General features: G+C 43.8%; 1 protein-coding gene across 1 annotated transcript in view; it reads left to right on the top strand.

The window, feature by feature from the left end:
• The first annotated feature begins 3,434 nt into the window (after window positions 1-3,434).
• LOC112263706 (PH domain leucine-rich repeat-containing protein phosphatase 2) overlaps window positions 3,435-19,531 on the top strand; it is a 47,001-nt gene continuing 30,904 nt past the window's right edge. Inside the window, exons 1-3 of the mRNA XM_024440231.2 lie at window positions 3,435-3,744; window positions 7,460-7,740; window positions 12,189-12,322. Coding sequence (XP_024295999.2) covers window positions 3,550-3,744; window positions 7,460-7,740; window positions 12,189-12,322 — 610 coding nt within the window. The 5' untranslated portion in view covers window positions 3,435-3,549. The remainder of the gene's footprint in view (window positions 3,745-7,459; window positions 7,741-12,188; window positions 12,323-19,531) is intronic.

Here is a 19,531-nt window from a genome sequence, read left to right as displayed (position 1 = left end):
GCCTGCATACTCACCAGACATGTCACCCATTGAGCATGTTTGGGATGCTCTGCATCAACATGTGCAATGGCGTGTTCCAATGTCCAGAAACTTCACACAGCCATTGAAGAAGAGTGGGACAACATTCCACAGGTCACAATCAACAGCCTGATCAAATCTATGCAAAGGAGATGCCGCACTGCATGAGGCAAATAGTATCTGGTGTGACCAACTGGTTCTGATCCATGCCCCTACTTTTCTTTTCAAATGTATCTATTCCCAGTCATGTGAAATCCATAGATTAGGGTCTAATTAATTTTTCAATTGGCATTCTTTTTATGAACTGTAACTATACAAAATCATTGAAATTGTTGCACTTATTTTTGTTCAGTATAGTTACAAAAATGGGGTTCACCTACATAACTGATTTAGAACAGGCCTACACAGACGTTTTCAGCTTAACCTAGCCTGACATGTTTCAGTATACATAGGCTACTTGTCCTACTAAACTAGATTGAGTCACAGTGAGGTTGGAACAGCGTACAAACAAGGAGAATGCCGATCGAGGTTTAACTGTTCCAGTATGTTTCCACGGGAGTAGTTTCTTAGGTCAGTGATTCTTGATTAGATTTTGAGGAACCTTATCAAATCCAAGCTGTTAAACGTGCCTCAGTGTGGGCTGGGAGTTGATTTTCTGTGAGCCTAACAAACTACAGTAGTGGAAGACTCCAAGTCATGGCAGTCAATCAACAGTGGTCCAGATTGAATAGAAGTGACAGGATTTTCTCATGCACCACTAACACACCTGTTTGCTTTTACAGTTGTGGTATGTTGATGTCTGCTGATGAACCCATTGGCTGAACATTGCTATAAGTTCAGTCCTCAAGAGGACAACTCAAGGGAGAAGTCATGAAGGAACAGGCAAGTGGGAATGGTGCTTTCTTGAAAGATACAGTTGAAGTCAGAAGCTTAAACTCCAACCAAAGTGTATCTCGTTTTTCAACCACTCCACAAATTTCTTGTTAACAAACTATAGTTTGGCAAGTCGGTTAGGACATCTGCTTTGTGCATGACAAGTAATTTTTCCAACAATTGTTTACAGACAGATTATTTCACTTATAATTCACTGTACCACAATTCCAGTGGGTCAGAAGTATACATACACTAAGTTGACTGTGCCTTTAGACAGCTTTGAAAATTCCAGAAAAGTATGTCATGGCTTTAGAAGCTTCTGATAGGCTAATTGACATCATTTGAGTCAATTGGAGGTGTACCTGTGGATGTATTTCAAGGCCTACGTTCAAACTCAGTGCCTCTTTGCTTGACATCATGGGAAAATCAACAAGTCTGGTTCATCCTTGGGAGCAATTGCAAGCCGAAGAACACCATCCCAACCGTGAAGCACAGGAGTGGCAGCATCATGTTGTGGGGGTGCTTTGCTGCAGGAGGGACTGTTACACTTCACAAAATCCCGTCCTATATAAAGCCTTGACGACAATATAACCTCCTGTTCCGAAGACGTGAGGACGACGGTCCTATGTCAGAAGGGTTCAGATAATAACTACAGAACGAAGCCAACATCAGCGTGAGCTTTGGTTGCGAATGGTATGAACTTTGAACTCTTATTCGCTACAGAAGTGATACCTCCTAGCCGTTGAGTTAGCAACAGCCGCTCTAAAAGAGGGTTAGGAAGGAACAGACAGAGTATCCCATCTACCACACAACGACGTTACTTCAACATATTCAATTTACCAGCAGAGACATTCCTCAGAGGACAAGGGACTCGGTTTCACAACACGGCCTTCCATCTACCACCAACCTACCGAAGCGCAGCTGAGAGTAAATATTTATTGCATTTTCCTTTTCCAAATGGGCGGTAATTTAGAATGCATAAGATACTGTATTTACGATAGCACAGCTTCGCCCCTTGTTCCTCAGTCTTCCCGCTCTTTCACTCAAACCCAGCCCCTTTTGTGTAACCAGCTGTCATATCTGTTCAACCCGCTAGGGACTTTTTCCTTTATGACATTTGTAATCAAGTTATGATTTAAATATGTGTATGTGTAATTCTGTGTGATTTAGTTAGGTATTTAGTAAATAAATAATTAAACCCAATTTTGTATTGCTGATTCAACTTGTTAGCCAGGGTTCGTGCAGATAACCAAGAAGATACAACTTTCAGATGACTGAATTAAGATGAAGATTAATATTGACTGCTATTGATGTAAAATATTACTAGGTCTTTAATAGTTTATTCGGAAGATAACAGCTCTATAAATATTAGTGTGGTGCCCGACTCTCTAGTTAATTACATTTACATGATTAGCTGAATCAGGTAATATTATTTTATAGAATTGCATGTCATATCACTTAATCCGGCATAGCCAAAGACATGACAATGGCTCAAGGACAACAAAGTAAAGGTATTGGAGTGGCCATCACAAAGCCCTGACCTCAATCCCATAGAACATTTGTGGGCAGAACTGAAAAAGTGTGTGCGAGCAAGGAGGCCTTCAAACCTGGCTCAGTTACACCAGCTCTGTCAGGAGGAATGGGCCAAAAATCACCCAACTTATTATGGGAAGCTTGTGGAAGGCTACCCAAAACATTTAACCCAAGTTAAACAATTTAAAGGCAATGCTACGAAATACTAATTGAGTGTATGTAAACTTCTGACCCATTGGGAATGTGATGAAAGAAATAAAGCTGAAATAAATCACTCTCAACTATTATTCTGACATTTCACATTCTTAAAATAAAGTGGTGATCCTAACTGACCTAAGACAGGGAATTGTTATTTGGATTAAATGTCAAGAATTGTGAAGAACTGAGTTTAAATATATTTGGCTAAGGTTTATGTAAACTTCCGACTTCAACTGTGCTTGGTTGAATCTGCTCTGTTTCAGACCCACCCCCTATACTGCTTTTCCATGACCCTGAAGAGACATGAGGGCTTTGGTTACTTCTCATTCGCTCCACTTAAAAAAAAAAAATGGTTTTATTTATTTAACCTTTAACCTAATTTAACCACATAGCCCTAGCCCAGGTCTGCCTTATTGAGAGATCCTGACATGCCTTTTTAACAGGGTATTTTGTCATTAACATACTTGTTCTAATTCAGACCATAATAAAGTGGGATATTGGCTACTCTGATTCCCTATGAGGAATAATTTGATGAGGAGTGCTTATGTATGTGTGTGTGTGTATAACATTTTTCAAAATGTAAGTATCAGACTCTAGGGCAGCAACAAGAAGCAGCCTACATTGAGTGAAATTAAAATGTCATGCATTAAATCAAAATCGCAAGACAGTTAATGCGGTAAAGCACACGTGTAATATGTGATAAGAAACCTAATGAATAATTCAGTACGCCTCTACTCAGAAATGGGCAGTGCCTTATGAATAATATGTTACCCTGCCTCTCTAATGTTTATTGATAGACCCAATCTGACAGCGGTGATATTCAGAGTCGTTATGGCGTCGCACCGAACGGGAATGGGATTTTTCAGTTGCCGCATGTATTGGAATTTACCAGTCATGTTCCACGTTCTTTTGTAGTTAAATATACACATGAAAATGAAGGAAGAAGATAATATACCGGGAACGGTCAATGGCACCGTTATGGAGCGAAAACAAGGTGGTGTCGAAGATAGCAGGGGTTGTACAGACACACTGGTCTACGAAGCGGGATCTAATCAAGCTGCAGGTCGTGGCGACCGCAATGGTACAGGAAACCGTGTCGGAACGGGGATACGCGTTCTAAAGGTAACTATCAAGCAGGTCATATGTTTAGGTTTATCAAAATTCTGCAATCGCACAGTTCCCGGTTCTAACAGGGCCGAAGTGCGTGTGAAATTATACTCACGCGTCATCCAGTTTGAGCATCATTGATGTTCTCTTCTATAGTGATAATTATGTTGGTTTTGAAAGTATAGCGTTCAGTGCAACAATGTGTCGAACCACATCGCCATCATCCTTTCACTGTAGCTCTTTCTGGATTGTAACATAAACATTTGACTGAACTGTTACAGTAGGCAACCATTCGAAATGTTGCTACATATTGTCGTGCTAAACTGTGAGTCTAACCTATTGATCAGAACACGTCAAATCACATGTTTGAACTTGCTGTTTATTGCTGAAAATGAATAGCATAACCTATTATGGATAGTGTAACATTTTGTAAACTTTTCAATGTGTTTAGCTATTTAGGCAACATGTTTGTCATTGGATCAAATCCACTTTGAAATTCCTAAATAGCCTATGCAAAACCGAGTCAATAGGCTAGCGGACCACCGATAGGCCCCATCGAAATCTTGGACTGAGATTGTTCTGTAGCTTCGAGCCCTCCGTTAGCACGCACGATTGACAAGACATGTGATTAACTGTTTCCTTACTCATTCGTGTGCTCTTCTTCCGCCATTATGTCACTCATTAACCCATTAGGCGCAATTTACATAAAACATAATGGCTTGTGCCAATTATTCCCATGCATAATAATTTAGAAAATACATTTCATAGGCTGACATGACCCTCAGCCATTCTTCTCTGGATAGACTGCTTATCTCACCAATCTCTCATGTGATACTGTCATGGAGAATACCACATTCCAGTTACAATTGCACTAATAATACATATCCAAAAGACAACTTCATTGGAAGGACCATTACATTTGATGTTCATTGATTCATGAATGGCTGCTGCTGCAGCTAACAGTAGCCTTGTATTCAAGCAACCGAGATGTAAACCTATGAGTGGCGAGTTGAAACGCATATCAGTGGCGGTTGGTGCCATTTTAAGATGATGGAGGATGATCATTGTTTTAATGAGCTTGGCCTTATTTCTATTACAGCATATTGAATGACTGCCATTGATATTCTATTCACCCAGCTCAATGTAGCATCAATAGGTTTAGGCTACTCCATGATACTCAAATATACCCTGACCCTACCCATAAGGAGGTTGTTTAAACTAGCCTATGAATGAAAGTTTACAAGGCAGGTGCACATGTCAAGATACTGTCACCTTGATTACTAAAAAGTGACACATTCGAAACCGCCTTACAGAATCTGGCATGCATTTAGCTGATCTAGGGTGTAGTCATTTGTCCAACAGTTGCAAATGAGAGTTTCTATTGGACAAATTCAGGTACAGTGCATTCTGAAAGTATTCAGACCCTTTGACTTGTTCCACATTTTGTTGCATTACAGCCTTATTCTAAAATTTAATAAATAGTTTATTTCCCTCAATCCACACACAATACCCCATAATGACGAAGCAAAAACAGTTTTTTTTTTGTGTATTCTTTTTGTTGCAAATGTTTCAAAAATGTACAAAAATCGGGTTATTTTATTTTATTCAGACCCTTTACTCTGTAAGTCCGGGCTCTGGCTGGGCCACTTCAGGACATCCAATCTGATGTCCTGAGCGCTCTGGAGCAGGTTTTCATCAACGATCTCTCTGTACTTTGCTCCGTTCATCTTTCCCTCGACCACGTCTCACAGTCCCTGCCGCTGAAAAACATCCCCACAGCATGATGCTGCCAACCACCATGCTTCACCGTAAGGATGGTATTGGCCAGGAGATGAGCGGTGCCTGGTTTCCTCCAAACTTGATGCCTGGCATTCAGGCCAAAGAGTTCAATCTTGGTTTCATCAGACTAAATAATCTTGTTTCACATGGTCTGAGAGTCCTTTGGGTGCCTTTTTGGTAAACTCCAAGTGGGCTGTCATGTGCCTTTACTGAGCAGTTGCTTCTGTCTGGCCACTCTACTGTAAAGGCTTGTTTGGTGGAGTGCTGCAGAGATGGTTGACCTTCTGGAAGGTTCTCCCATCTCCACAGAGGAACTCTGGAGCTCTGTCATTGACCATTGGGTACTTGGTCACCTCCCTGACCAAGGCTCTTCTCCCCTGATTGCTCAGTTTGGCCAGGCAGCCAGCTCTAGGAACAGTCTACTCTAGGTGGTTCCAAACTTCTTCCATTTAAGAATGATGGAGGCCACTGTGTTCTTGGGGACCTTCAATCCTGCAGAATTGTTTTTGTACCTTTCTCCAGATCTGTGCCTTGACACAATCCTGTCTCTGAGCTCTATTGACAATTCCTTGGACCACATGGCTTGGTTTTTGCTCTGACATGCATTGTCAACTGTGGGACATTATATAGACAGGTGTGCCTTTCCAAATCATGAATTTACCACAAGTGGACTCCAATCAAGATGTAGGAATATCTCAAGGATGATCAATGGAAACAGGATGCACCTGAGCTCTATTTCAAGTCTCAGCAAAGGGTCTGAATGTTATGTAAAATATGGTATTTCTATTTTTTAGTTTTAATAAATGTACAAAAAATTCTGAACCTGTTGTGAGTTTTGGGGTGGTGTGTGTGTAGAGGCTGTATTTTAGAATAAGGCTGTAACATAACAAAATGTGTAAAGTCAAGGGGTCGGAATACTTAATGAATGCACTGTATGTTTATCCCTGTTTGAAATCTCAGAACATTGTTTTCTTTAATTCATCTTCTGATCACTCTGAGTTGTTTGAGCTTCATTTTACAGATTTGATCTTTGCCCTCTATGGCCTTGGACAGTTGTAGTGGTCATGGAGTGAAATGACGGCAATGACCGTCTGGGCCAATGGTCAGGGTCGTGGCAGCCTCTCTGTGAATGAGTTTTCCCGTCTTGTTGACTCACACATAGAGACCTATGGTGTGTGCCTTTTGTTGCCTGTCGCCATTGACATGTGTGTGTTGTCATTGCACATAGTGAGGTTCTCTATTTTTGGGTGAGTGTGTGCATATGTTGCCTGTCACCCATTGAGGTGTGTGTTGTCATTGCACATTGAGGCCTGTTGTGTGCGTCTTTGGCGCTGTTGTGCTGAATAGATGCAACTCAGGGCCCTGCTGTCTCCTCTGTTGTCTGTGTGTGTGCTGCGGTGCAGTGTGGATGCCAGCAACTGCCTCCCTGTGCCGGGCGGCTGTGGGGATACACGGCATCGTGGGAGGATGACTTCATCAGTGTCTAACTAATGACCTGATGCCTGGCCACTAGACTCAAACCAGGGTCCAGTTCACACAGCACCGTCCTGGCTGTTCTTACCCTGTGTAAATATTTGTTCCGAGCTTCTCCAGATTTGAAAACAAGGCCAGTGATTCTGACACAGGCTACACATGTCATTCTGGGTTGGGCTCTCAGATTTAGCAAGGATCCCATTTTAAGGTCACCAACACCTATGAGCTGTTTGCAGGTAATCTAATCTGAACTTTCAGTTTTGCCAACCTGACAAATTGACTCAATTGAATTTGTCATCTGGATGTGTTGGAACATGATGCAGCTTGAGATGTCTTGCAGCAGCCTTGTTCTGAATAAGGGACGAGTTATCATTAACTACCGTAGAAGACCATGTAAAGTCATCTTTTCTTAAACGCCCAATACATTTACAGTGTATCAGTGGTGGCGTCTTTTCATCTAATGTTTCTGTTTCTCCAGCGGAACATGAAGAGGAATGGGAGCAGAGGCTGTGTTACCAGGAAGACCCGCTTTGGATCGCGGGAGCGGGACTGGCTGAAGGGGGATGCCCAGCGGGGCTGTGTGTGTCTGTACGGGGGAACAGTTGACCCCCAGCCCCCAGCCTCGGGCCCACAGGTCTCCTCCACCCTCCAGGCAGACCTGCGGCTGGTGCTATGCTCCACCACTACCACGGTGGAGGAGCTGTGTGCCCAGAGAGAAGTAGAGGGACTATACCTGCAGCTCCATGGAGACCTGCTCAGGTAATACTCACCTCCACAACTCTCCTCTCCCACTCACATCTAGTACCATGGTGTTATGTTCACAACTCTCCTCTCCCACTGACACTCACGTCTAGTACCACGGTGTTATGTTCACAACTCTCCTCTCCCACTGACACTCACGTCTAGTACCACAGTGTTATGTTCACAACTCTCCTCTCCCACTGACACTCACGTCTAGTACCATGGTGTTATGTTCACAACTCTCCTCTCCCACTGACACTCACATCTAGTATCACGGTGTTATGTTCACAACTCTCCTCTCCCACTGACACTCACGTCTAGTACCATGGTGTTATGTTCACAACTCTCCTCTCCCACTGACACTCACGTCTAGTACCACGGTGTTATGTTCACAACTCTCCTCTCCCACTCACGTCTAGTACCACGGTGTTATGTTCACAACTCTCCTCTCCCACTCACGTCTAGTACCACGGTGTTATGTTCACAACTCTCCTCTCCCACTCACGTCTAGTACCACGGTGTTATGTTCACAACTCTCCTCTCCCACTCACGTCTAGTACCACGGTGTTATGTTCACAACTCTCCTCTCCCACTCACGTCTAGTACCACGGTGTTATGTTCACAACTCTCCTCTCCCACTGACACTCACGTCTAGTACCACGGTGTTATGTTCACAACTCTCCTCTCCCACTGACACTCACGTCTAGTACCACAGTGTTATGTTCACAACTCTCCTCTCCCACTGACACTCACGTCTAGTACCATGGTGTTATGTTCACAACTCTCCTCTCCCACTCACGTCTAGTACCACGGTGTTATGTTCACAACTCTCCTCTCCCACTCACGTCTAGTATCACAGTGTTATGTTCACAACTCTTGAATATGTTAGAAAGATGGCATTCTCATAGTGTCATTGGTTCTATTTATTGCTAGACAGTGTGTTAAATTCCAAATCTAAGTAATCCCATTCATGTTCAATGTCACATCTTTGTGCTTTATTCACCTAGTCTCAAAGCCTGATCAGTCTCAAACCTTTTCATACTGTTGTAGCTTTGTTACCTCATTCTGGCACTGCCAATTCCTCCATTCTATTTTTACACATTGGGTCAGGTTTGTACTCTGTTTTCTTGAGTGCTTATGAGAACTCTGCTGCCTGTCTAGAACAGGAACAGTCTCAAAGATCTAGACTTTGACTGACCTACACTACCGTTCAAAAGTTTGGGGTCACTTTGAAATGTCCTTGTTTTTGAAAGAAAAGCACTTTTTTTATCCATTTAAAATAACATCAAATTGATCAGAAATACAGTACATTGTTGTAAATTACTATTGTAGCAGGAAATGGCTGATTTAAAAAAAAAAAAAAAATTAAATCATTTTTATGGAATATCTACATAGGTGTACAGAGGCCCATTATCAGCAACCATCACTCCTGTGATCCAATGGTACGTTGTTAGCTAATCCAAGTTTATCATTTTAAAAGGCTAATGGATCATTAGAAAACCCTTTTGCAATTGTTTGTATTTTAATATAATTTTTTATCAATTATGTTTATTGTATTTCTGATCAATTTGATGTTATTTTAATGGACAAAAATATATATTTTCTTTCAAAAACAATGACATTTCGAAGACCGATCTCTTCCTCTATAGTGCGCAGCGAATTCTACTAGAGGAAAAGACCAAATGAGAATGACATCCTGGCATTTTAAAGCATAAAACATTTTAAAAATGCATGCATTATAAAACTGCATTTTTTTCGCATACCCAAAACACCTAATATTTAGAACACAAGTACGGGTATTCAGACAGACAGTGACTTGACAGCTGTTTATGACAGCATTTTTCCAGAATAACTCGTCATGACGATGCCTCTGAGACAGGCTATAATCTGGTTATACTCACTTGCTCTCCTCTTGGCTTTTTTGGTCAGGCAAAGGAATGCATTTTACTCCCGGTAAGACTATTTTTGGTTGAACGCTGAGCACTGCAGGATGCACTAAATGGGTCATGTTGTGCAGAAGAAAAATAACGCATAACATGACTGAGTTTTGTAGTGAATTACACACCTTGTTGCAGGATGCGCTTTACCTCCCCCTATGATATTGATTTTTACCAGCTGGAGCCCTCTACCACCTGAATTACATTTCTATAATCTATTAATACAGCTGGAGCCCTCTACCACCTGAATTACATTTCTACATTCTATTAATACAGCTGGATATGCACTGGCAGTTTAGCACTATGCTGGTAAAGTGCTTTTCTGAAAAGACTGGATCAGCACGGGCATGTCTCTTTCTTCTTTTGAGCCTGAAACCCTCTCAGGTTTGGTCCTGTAACCACCTAGGCTTCTCCTCTCTCCCCTTAAGGGAACTCTGATCAAAGTCATTTCACATATAGGTGATACAATGTCCGATTTATCTCGGTAGTGCCATGTTGTCTCCTCCCACACCCTGAAGACTGTTGGATAACTGTGCTACCTGGTGGAAATGTCAACACTGGGAAACTTCATGTACCTTCAGGTTTGAGTAGTGTTTGTTGTATTCTTGTTATTACAATTTCAAGGCCCATAGTTAGATTTTCCTGTACTTTTGTTTACTTTTTAGTCAGTACTTCTGAAAGTAGCGCTCAGAAGCCAAAAATGGTCCCAGAAAATGTGTAGATATGTGCATCACGTTATTGCTCTCACTCTGCTGTGTGTGCATCTTGCTAGCTGTCACTCAAAGGAACTTCAGCGAGGAACTTCAGCTCATTGGCTGGAACTCTAATTGTTAGGGGGCTGGCCATACGTGTGGGGAAAATGGGGCTGCACAGCTTCCAGGAAAACCCCTTTCAAACTAGGGATTTGTATAGCAAATTGATGTAAAACAGTCATTCTACTCATAGATTATGCATGTATGAACTACACTTTGACACATCTAGCACAAAGCGCTAGGTTTAAAATATATATTTATACTTCGCCAAAGTTCTGGAGAATGTCTTAAGAGACATGTACACAACAAATTAAAGGGAATGTATCTAGCCACCCAAATGAAGGAAAGGAGCGTTTTGGTGTCTTTTGACAGAGATTAAGTGACTGTAGATTTAGGAGCCTACTGTACTCATGGCCACGAGGGGAGTGGATTTGTGAATAAATGTACATGCTCTCAGAGCATGTGTGAATGGTCGACAGGCAGTCCTGTACAGACAGTCATCCCTCCGAGCCTGCCAGGATCTGTCTAAATCCTGTGTGAGGTGCTGGGGCCACGACTGTGTGTGATCAGCAGACATGATCCTGATTGTTAGACCCCGCTGGCAGGGGGAGTGTGGCCTTGGGCATGGGCAGAGAAATGCCACAGCAGCCACCAGACGCTGTGTCACCTCACCATCGCACTGGTGTGACAAGGGCTGTGGCTGGAAACTAGTCACTTCTGGCTTAGCATCATGGTAATCCTAAACTACAGTACATAGAGGACCTGCGCTGGGAGTTTGCTATCACAGGCGTACTGACTAGGGTGGGTCTCTTAGAATGCATGGAGCGAGGTGGGGAGGAGAGAGCCAATGATGACTTCTTCTAGAATGGTAATGCGTTAGAATAAGCAACACAATCACACACTGTATGCCGCAAAGAGTTGTAAAATCTGAGGCTTATTGATTTATAGCACATTGTGAATTTTATTGGGCAAAGCTGGGGCTTCCATAGACAGTGGATCATTGTGAAAAATACCCTCACAGATTTTGAGTGCATGGAGTCTTCAGTGGTTGTGTAGCAGATATCCTTGGTGTGTTCACGTGCGGATCAGAGGTGTTGCGTTGAAGGCGTGCCAGTGACAGGCTGGGGGTCACAGATTGCAGGCTCAGCAGACCTGTTTGATAGCAGCATGAGAGGCCCTTAACAGGATTAGCCATGGAATGAGATGATGATTTCATTCGGGCAATAAGGCAGAGGACTCACACAGGGAGTTAAAATAAAGCGGTTCCATCAACATACCATTCAGACACATTATTCAGATGAGCTATTGTTATTAGAGTGCATGTTGGTTATTAGCAGGTGCTTCATATGATTAATGATCTTCCTCCATATCTGACTTTGAACTTAGGACCTGAAACCTGTGCGGGGATAGTTTCTCTCTCTGCCTGATTGACATCCGGCACAGAGTTGGACTCTGTAAATGTTTTGATAGAGGAGCCTTGTCAATTCCCCAAGTCTGAAAGTGAATCACCTGTGTCCAGCTCTGCTGATTGGCGTGACAGCTTTCCTCTGGACCTTACCTGTCATAACACAGGGAAGGATGGATTGGAATGTCTCTGCTTGCGTGTGAGTGTGCTTGCGTGCCAGAAATGGTGGATGAACTATGCCCCTTTGGTTGGATTCCAAGCGTGGAGGCAACAATACACAAATTATTTATGTGTAGAGGAGAATGTGTGCCTATTAAGGGTATTGACTGTGATTGGCATGTATCCTGATGGTTTCTATTTCTGTCCCTATAGGAGGCTGGACCCCTCTGAGCGCCCTCTCCAGATGGTGTATGACTACCTGGCTGCTATAGGCTACCAGGACCCTCTGCGGGTTCAGAGAGAGGCGGCCAACTCGGACCTCAGCTGCATGATCCGCTTCTACAGTGGTGAGTAGTGACCCAGGGGGCCTGTCTATGGCTCTCCTTCACTGGGCTCTGGCTGGGCTCAGCCAGCTCTGCTGGAACTAGGCCTGGAGCCCTGTCAATGGACCTGGCTCTACAGCTGATGGAGCGGTCTAAACTGTCAGCTTCTGGGATGGGTCCTGTCGTTCTGATCTATAGTATGTGTGTGTCGGAGTGTTTGTGACGGTGTGTGTATTTTTCCACTACTCTCCCGGCTGCAGGGCTGTTAGCACTACCCTGACTTAATGAAGTAGGCTTCACTCACCTGGATTGGGGTTTATTTTTGCATAATCTTTTTATGCATATAACAGTCTTTGTCACGTTGGGGGAAAATGGTACTCTTTCTAGTATTATCGTGCTTTGATAGGTAAGAAAATGATGCATATCTGTTAATATTGTATCTCTGTGTCTGGGTCTGCATACTGTCTGTCTGTTTGCAGGAGCCAAGCAGCCTAGGCTTGTTGTACTTTAGCTTTCATACTGGCAGCAAGACACACCTCTGATCGTGCTGGCAGATCTATCTGTCAGAGATTTTGGAGCAGCATTTTGTACTTAGAAGAATTCATGTTTTCCACTTAAAGGATTATGCTTTCTCTGTCTGCGCCTCTCTACACTTGAGTGAAGACACTGTCCTAGCTTCAGTATACAGCTAGTCTCAATTATTCTAGCACATTAAGAGGAATCAAACTGGTTTATCAGGGCCAGAGGGGTAAACTACCAAGCAAGCTAGATCTACTCTAAAGGTAGCCAGCTTCAGTTAGCTTTCCATTCCAGCTGAGGCTTCATCCGTACTACAATGGTGAATATTGCTCGTCCACCTGCGGCTAACTCTAGCACTTCTCTAGTTGAAAACTGAACCCTTCATTGAGACAATGCTGAAACGTCAATCCATGGGCAAGTCAGTTCCACTTTTATTTTTGTCTTTATATATTTTGGCCTGTTTTCTCCCCAATTTCATGATATCCAATTGGTAGTTAGTCTTGTCCCAGCGCTGCAACTCCCGGACGAGAGAGAGGCGAAGGTCGAGAGCCATGCGTCCCCCGAAACACAACCCAGCCAAGCCGCACTGCTTCTTGACACACTGCTCGCTTAACCCGGAAGCCAGCCGTGCCAATGTGTCGGAGGGAACACCGTACAGCTGGCAACCGAAGTCAGCGTGCATACGCCCTGCCCGCCACAAGCACTCGCTAGAGTGCAATGGGACAAGGACGTCTGGCCGGCCAAGCCCTCCCCTAACCTGGACGCTGAGCGCTGCCTCATGGGTCTCCCGGGATCGAACCCTGGGCTGTAGTGACGCCTCTAGCTCTGCGACGCAGTGCCTAACACGGAACCCAAACCGGTTGCGAGCATGCGCCATTGTGCATACATTTATTTTGTTCCCCTACACCAAACGCGATCACGACACGCAGGTTAAAATATCAAAACAAACTCTGAACCAATGACATTCATTTGGTGACAGCTCGAAAAGCATTAAACATTTATGGCAATCTAGCGACCTGTCACCAAATTAATGTCATTGGTTCAGTTTGTTTTGATATTTTAACCTGCGTTTGGTGTGGGTGGGTGGTGGGGGGGGGGCAAAATAAATGTATGCATGATGGCGCATGCGCGCAGCCGGTTTGGGTTCCGTGTTAGCCCTTGGCAACGCAGACGCTCGTTGAAGCGCGCGAGCAGTATGGGTGCAATTATTGAATAACATAGATTTCTAAATGTTTTTTGCAATGCACGCACCGCGAGCGGTTTAGTCAGGGTATTAGACCCCTACGCCACTCGTGAGGCGCCCTGCATTTTAATTTGTGCCGATATCAAAATGAAAGAAAAGGTATCTTGCAAATTCAGCAGGCTATCATATAAACTAGACTTAGATGTGCAGTCTCTATTTTATTTTATTATTTTGGTGTGGTTATCAATGCACAAGCAACTTTTCCCTCCAATTATAAAAGTTGTATTGGGTCATACAAAAGTTGAACTGTGCATGAAGTTTCCAATGCATTTGTCATTACTAAATGTGTAATGTGATAGGTATTTTAACATTACTATTTTGAACACACAGCACATTTTGATTTAATAAAATATTTAATCAGTTTGTCTTCCTCAAATTAACTGGATGATGATGCAATCTTTGCGAGAGGGCAGGAATCTGCTGTCATTGGTCCTCAACTCGCGGCTCAGACACTCGAGATCAATGTAGTTAACTCGTAGTTAGCCTGCCCGGTGCAGGTTAGATCTGAAGGATTTGTTGCCATAGAAATTCACCTGGCTAAAAGGTGAGCAATGTTTGTGGTACTGGTTATTACAAGTTACTCGAGTTGACCAAAGTTACCTTGCTAAGTCCTCAAACTACATTTGTAGTTTTGGTGCTGAGGTGATGTCTGTTTTAATAATGTTTCCATTTTTTGAACCAGCTTGTATTGTGGTTTGGGTTGCTACTACAACGGTTCAATCCCACATCTTCAAAATGAGGGCCCATGAGTGGCTGCCTTCTCTTCTGGGAAGGGGTTAAGTGACCACTGCTGGTTCAGGCCTGTGAGGGATTTTCTGAACATACTCAGGCTGTTTCAGTGCATCTACTGTCGCTAAAGTAATACACTAAAACTATAGTTAAAGTGTATGTGCCTTTTGTATTGAGAATAAAGCATGCCCCTCTTGTCTGTCTGGTTGATATTCTCAGTGCTGTAGCTCTGTTTGTCTGGCTGTCAGCTCTCCAGCACGTTGCAGGCCTCATTCTCAGTCACGGTGTGTAGGCTACAGTGGGAACAGAACAGCGCTGGTCTTTCCTCTGCTTGGCCCAGTCCTGTGAGAGCTGGCTGTGCTGTGCCGTGGTGTTATTGAGCAGAGCAGGCCTGTGGCCCGGAGGTTGGCCAAGCCCTGGGAGAGAGATCCTTCACCTTTTATTAGCTGATTGTGGGAAAACACAGGAGACTCTGGCACCCTGGCATCCTAACTAGGCTAGCAGGGTGGCTGGATTGGATCAGATGAGGACTCATATAGAACTACGGTAAAATGTCTCCACTCTCAACCCATACAGTCATGGGGTAACAAGTCTTTCCACCCACACATCTAAGGGGTTGTTAAAGAGCTTTCCACCCACACCGTGGTGATGAAATAGATGGGCTGTGTTAGTTGGAGAACTCCATAACAACCCTGTGCTGTACATGTCTTTCTCAGGTGCCTGGCAGCCGTTGTCAGGGGTAACCTAACCTCCTGATTAAGCTGATGAGGGGATCTCTGCCGCAGCTGTAAACCGTACAGCTGTCATAGGAAGGGTTTGTAAATATGTTAACGCTTAATGAAGTCTTTTTAAACCCTTTCTAAGGCCTGCATAAAGGCTTCACAAATCAGTTATAAGCATATGTCATTCTATATAAAGGGTGGAATAAGGGTGATCAGTTGACACATGACAAAGCACATCTTATCACCCTTAAATAGTTTAGCTTTATACGTAATAAAGTGTGTTGCTATTAAAGTGTGACCATGAATCCTGCATTCACTGGGCTGCGCTGTGCACACCTTTCTAAAATGTGTTGGTATTCACACTGCAGGGGTGTTGAAGGTTTTTTGCTAAGCACAGGTTTATGACTTCCTTCTCTCTTTCTATGTCAGAGAGGTGTTGATAAGGGAACATTGTGTGAGTTATTAAAATACACACGGCTCTATTTGTACAGGAAACTAATCTCCGAACCCCCCCACCCCCCCCAAAACCACAGCCCTGTTGCCCACTCACAACAGCCTGCTGTGGCGCTCCAATGAGATGAAAACAAACATGGAGGGGGGAGTAAACATGAATAAATGCTGACTTAATAAAGCACTCTCTATGAAAACAGCGCTCCAGAGACCTGGGGGGGGCGTACAGCTGCACCTCTGAGGGGGCATGTGAGTCCTGGCGCTGGTCCACTGGGTCTGGCTTCACCTCGACCGGTCCGGACCTGGTTCTGCTGCAGAGCTCAGGAGCTCACATCCAGCCTGGGAGCCTTAGTGTCTCAGCAGAGGGGAGTTAATCATATGAGGGCTGACCAAGTTTGTCAACTAATGAGTTATTGATCTGCCAGGATCTTATAAAAAAATACCAATGAAAACGAAGTAAACAGCGTGGAGGCCCTAAGCTGCGCTGACAGGGACCACAGCAAACCGTAGGGGGTCCAGCAGTCAGGCCATAGAGGTCTCTGGGCTGCTGCTCACACAGGGGTCTTCTGGTCCCCTATTACAGACTCACCCATCTGTAATGGTCAGTGCCTGGAGGAGCAGAAGGAGCGCGATTACAGTGCGCTACTTCCTGGTCTCGCTAACTGAATAACAGAGGGGGGAGAGGAGGAGGGGGGTAAGAGAGGGATGGCATGACCTGGAGGAGAGGAAGAGTGCTCCTACTCATGAGAGACATTTCACCCCACTGAGCAGCATCTCTCTACCTTCTCAATATTATATGCAGATCCTAGATGTGAGTCAGCAATCAACTGCTAGAGATTTTCCAGTGTCATACACTGGCACCTCAGCCTTGAGTCACGCAATATCTGGCTTAAAGAGCTGGGTGCCTCGGAGTTCGAGGGGATCCTGCCAGTTTAGATTGGTCTATTTCATTGCAATCTTTATTGGGAAATCCCTCATCCTATTGCTGAACCATGGAGGGATGGGGAAGATGTGCATATCGGAAAGATGCTAGCTGGACTTTCCACCTTCCCATTGTTCAGTTTCCAGTAAGCACTGCCCCTGTCCCATAGTTCTGTCCTGTCTGACTTGTCTGCATTATTCTGCTGAAGCACTTTTCATTTCATTTGATTTCCCTAGTATGGAAGCAAGCTTAAGGACTTTATGAATTGCATTTCTCACAGTAAGAATGGGTCACAGAGGGGGCCTGCACGGCTCTGATTTGATGTTATTGCCAAAAATGGCCTGCTGTTCTGATCCTGGGCTGCAGTAAGCTTGTGTTTCTGCCTCCACTGGCCCCCCACTGCAAGCTAACCTAATCTATGCAATATTCTTCTAGTACTCCCTATTGGAGACAGAACATCAAGGCAGTTGTTCAGTCTGGATGGACGGACGGGGCTGTCTGGAGTCATGTCTGGCTGACAGTTGAAACATGGTCTGGTTTGGGGGATTCTCAGGTTCTGATACTCCATAGGGAAAGTTGATGTGCAAGTGTTGGGTCTATAGAATGTGTTTGGCCCATTGCCACCTCCTTTAACTCTCTCGCTTACTCTGTCTCTGTATGGTAGTTTCAAAGCCATAGGGGACACAGTTTGACCTGCCTCACTCCCCTGCCCATCTGGTGACTGTTGAAGTAAGACTTGACCACTGTCGCCAAGACTACCGTCAACAGGAGACCGGGACATTACAGCTGAGGGGCAGGGGTGTGAGGGGGGTTCACCCAGGACATACACTGCGATCTGTCACTTGTCACTCTGTCCCTGTGGCTTGGCAGTGTCTGAACAGCGGAAGTGGGACTAGGTTTAGTGATTAGGCATGTCCTCTCTCTACCCCTGCTGCCGAGGACTCCCACCCTGCTGCTATTGGAACTGCTGCTGGAGTCTAGCCTCAGAGAGAGAACAGAGTTATACAACATCTGCCGCTCTGCCAGATCTGTACACATTTTATGACCAATGAGATGGGTCCATATCATAAATCACTGCTGTGGGATTGGCTGACTCCTGCTCAGGGGTGAAGGGTAATTAAACACTCCCCTACATATTTATTTGGACAGTGAAACTGAAACTTTTAATTTGTTTCTGTACTGAATCTAAACTTTTAATTTGGCTCATACCCCTCAAAAATGCTAACCTCCCCTGTCAATGGTAATGATGAGAGTTTAGCATGTCTTGGGGTATGATCTTTGTGCCTTTTTAACTTTCTCACTCATCATTATTCCACAATTCATTCATGATTATCCATAATCATGGTAGCATCCACATTAATGTGGAAGTGTATAGAAACATATTATATTCTTATTTACATTAAGAGACTCCAAAATGACACAACATTATTTACCATTCATTTCTATTGGGAACAACATAATCTGAAACGCAATCAAAACAAACTGAAAATGCATCCAACAAGATTGTATCATATCTAGCGTGATGTAGTCATTGCGTGCTAGGAATATGGGACCAAATACTAAGCTTTTGATTACTTTAATACACACAAGTATATGACACCTTCAAATGAGGGGACTAGACACATGATTGCTTTAATTTCTAAACAGTAAAACAGATCTGTATGAAAATACCCTCAAATTAAAGGTAACATTCTGTACTGTTGCCTCATATGAAAAATGTGATCTCAAATCCAAAATGCTGGAGTATAGAGCCAAACTAAAGGTTATCGCTTCACTATCTAAATACATATGCAGGGGAGTGTAGAAGGTGCAGATGTACTAGGCTGGAGCAGACTTTGATTCCAAGTTACTCATCGTTTCCCTGGCAACTCTGACATGGTGGGAAAGCATGCGTGTTTGTTTTGGGTGCAGCAGTTTGTCGTGAATGGCTCAGACTTGTTTTCATTGTGATTGAATGAGAGAGTGATTGTCAGAAAGTGTTATTGTTGTGTTAGGAGAGGAAGTTGCAGTGTCAGTGTTCTCCCGATCTGGGGCACACTGCAAACATTAGTGGGGTTGTCTTTCGTTTATTTATTTATTTTACCTTTATTTAACAAGTCAAGTCAGTTAAGAACAAATTCTTATTTTCAATGACTGCCTAGGAACAGTGGGTTAACTGCCTGTTTCAGGGGCAGAACAACAGATTTGTACCTTGTCAGCTCGGGGGTTTAAACTTGCAACCTTCCGGTTACTAGTCCAACGCTCTAACCACTAGGCTACCCTGCCACCCCTGTTGCATTGCTACAGGGTGTTGGCAGGTACGTACTTTCATTATCTCATTCTATCAGAATGACGGGGAATACAAGATCATTCTAAAGCAATAAGGCCTGAGGGGGGTGGCATATGGCCAATATACCACAGCTTAGGGCTGTTTTTAAGCGCCACGCAACACAGAGTGCCTGGATACAGCCCTTAGCAGTGGTACAGTATATTGGCCATATACCACAAACCCACAAAGTGCCTTATTGCTATTATACACTGGTTACCAGTAAAAATACATGTTTTGTCATACCCGTGGTATGCGGTCTGTACCACTGTTAAAGAATGAATAAAGAATCTTAAATGATCATTTGTATGTTTTGTGAACGTTTCAGGTCTGTTTGCTGGGT

Source organism: Oncorhynchus tshawytscha, linkage group LG12 (genome assembly GCF_018296145.1).
Source record: "Oncorhynchus tshawytscha isolate Ot180627B linkage group LG12, Otsh_v2.0, whole genome shotgun sequence".
Taxonomy (NCBI): Eukaryota; Metazoa; Chordata; class Actinopteri; order Salmoniformes; family Salmonidae; genus Oncorhynchus; species Oncorhynchus tshawytscha.
Note: the sequence above shows the minus strand (reverse complement) of the source record. Positions and strands in the feature narration are given on the sequence as shown.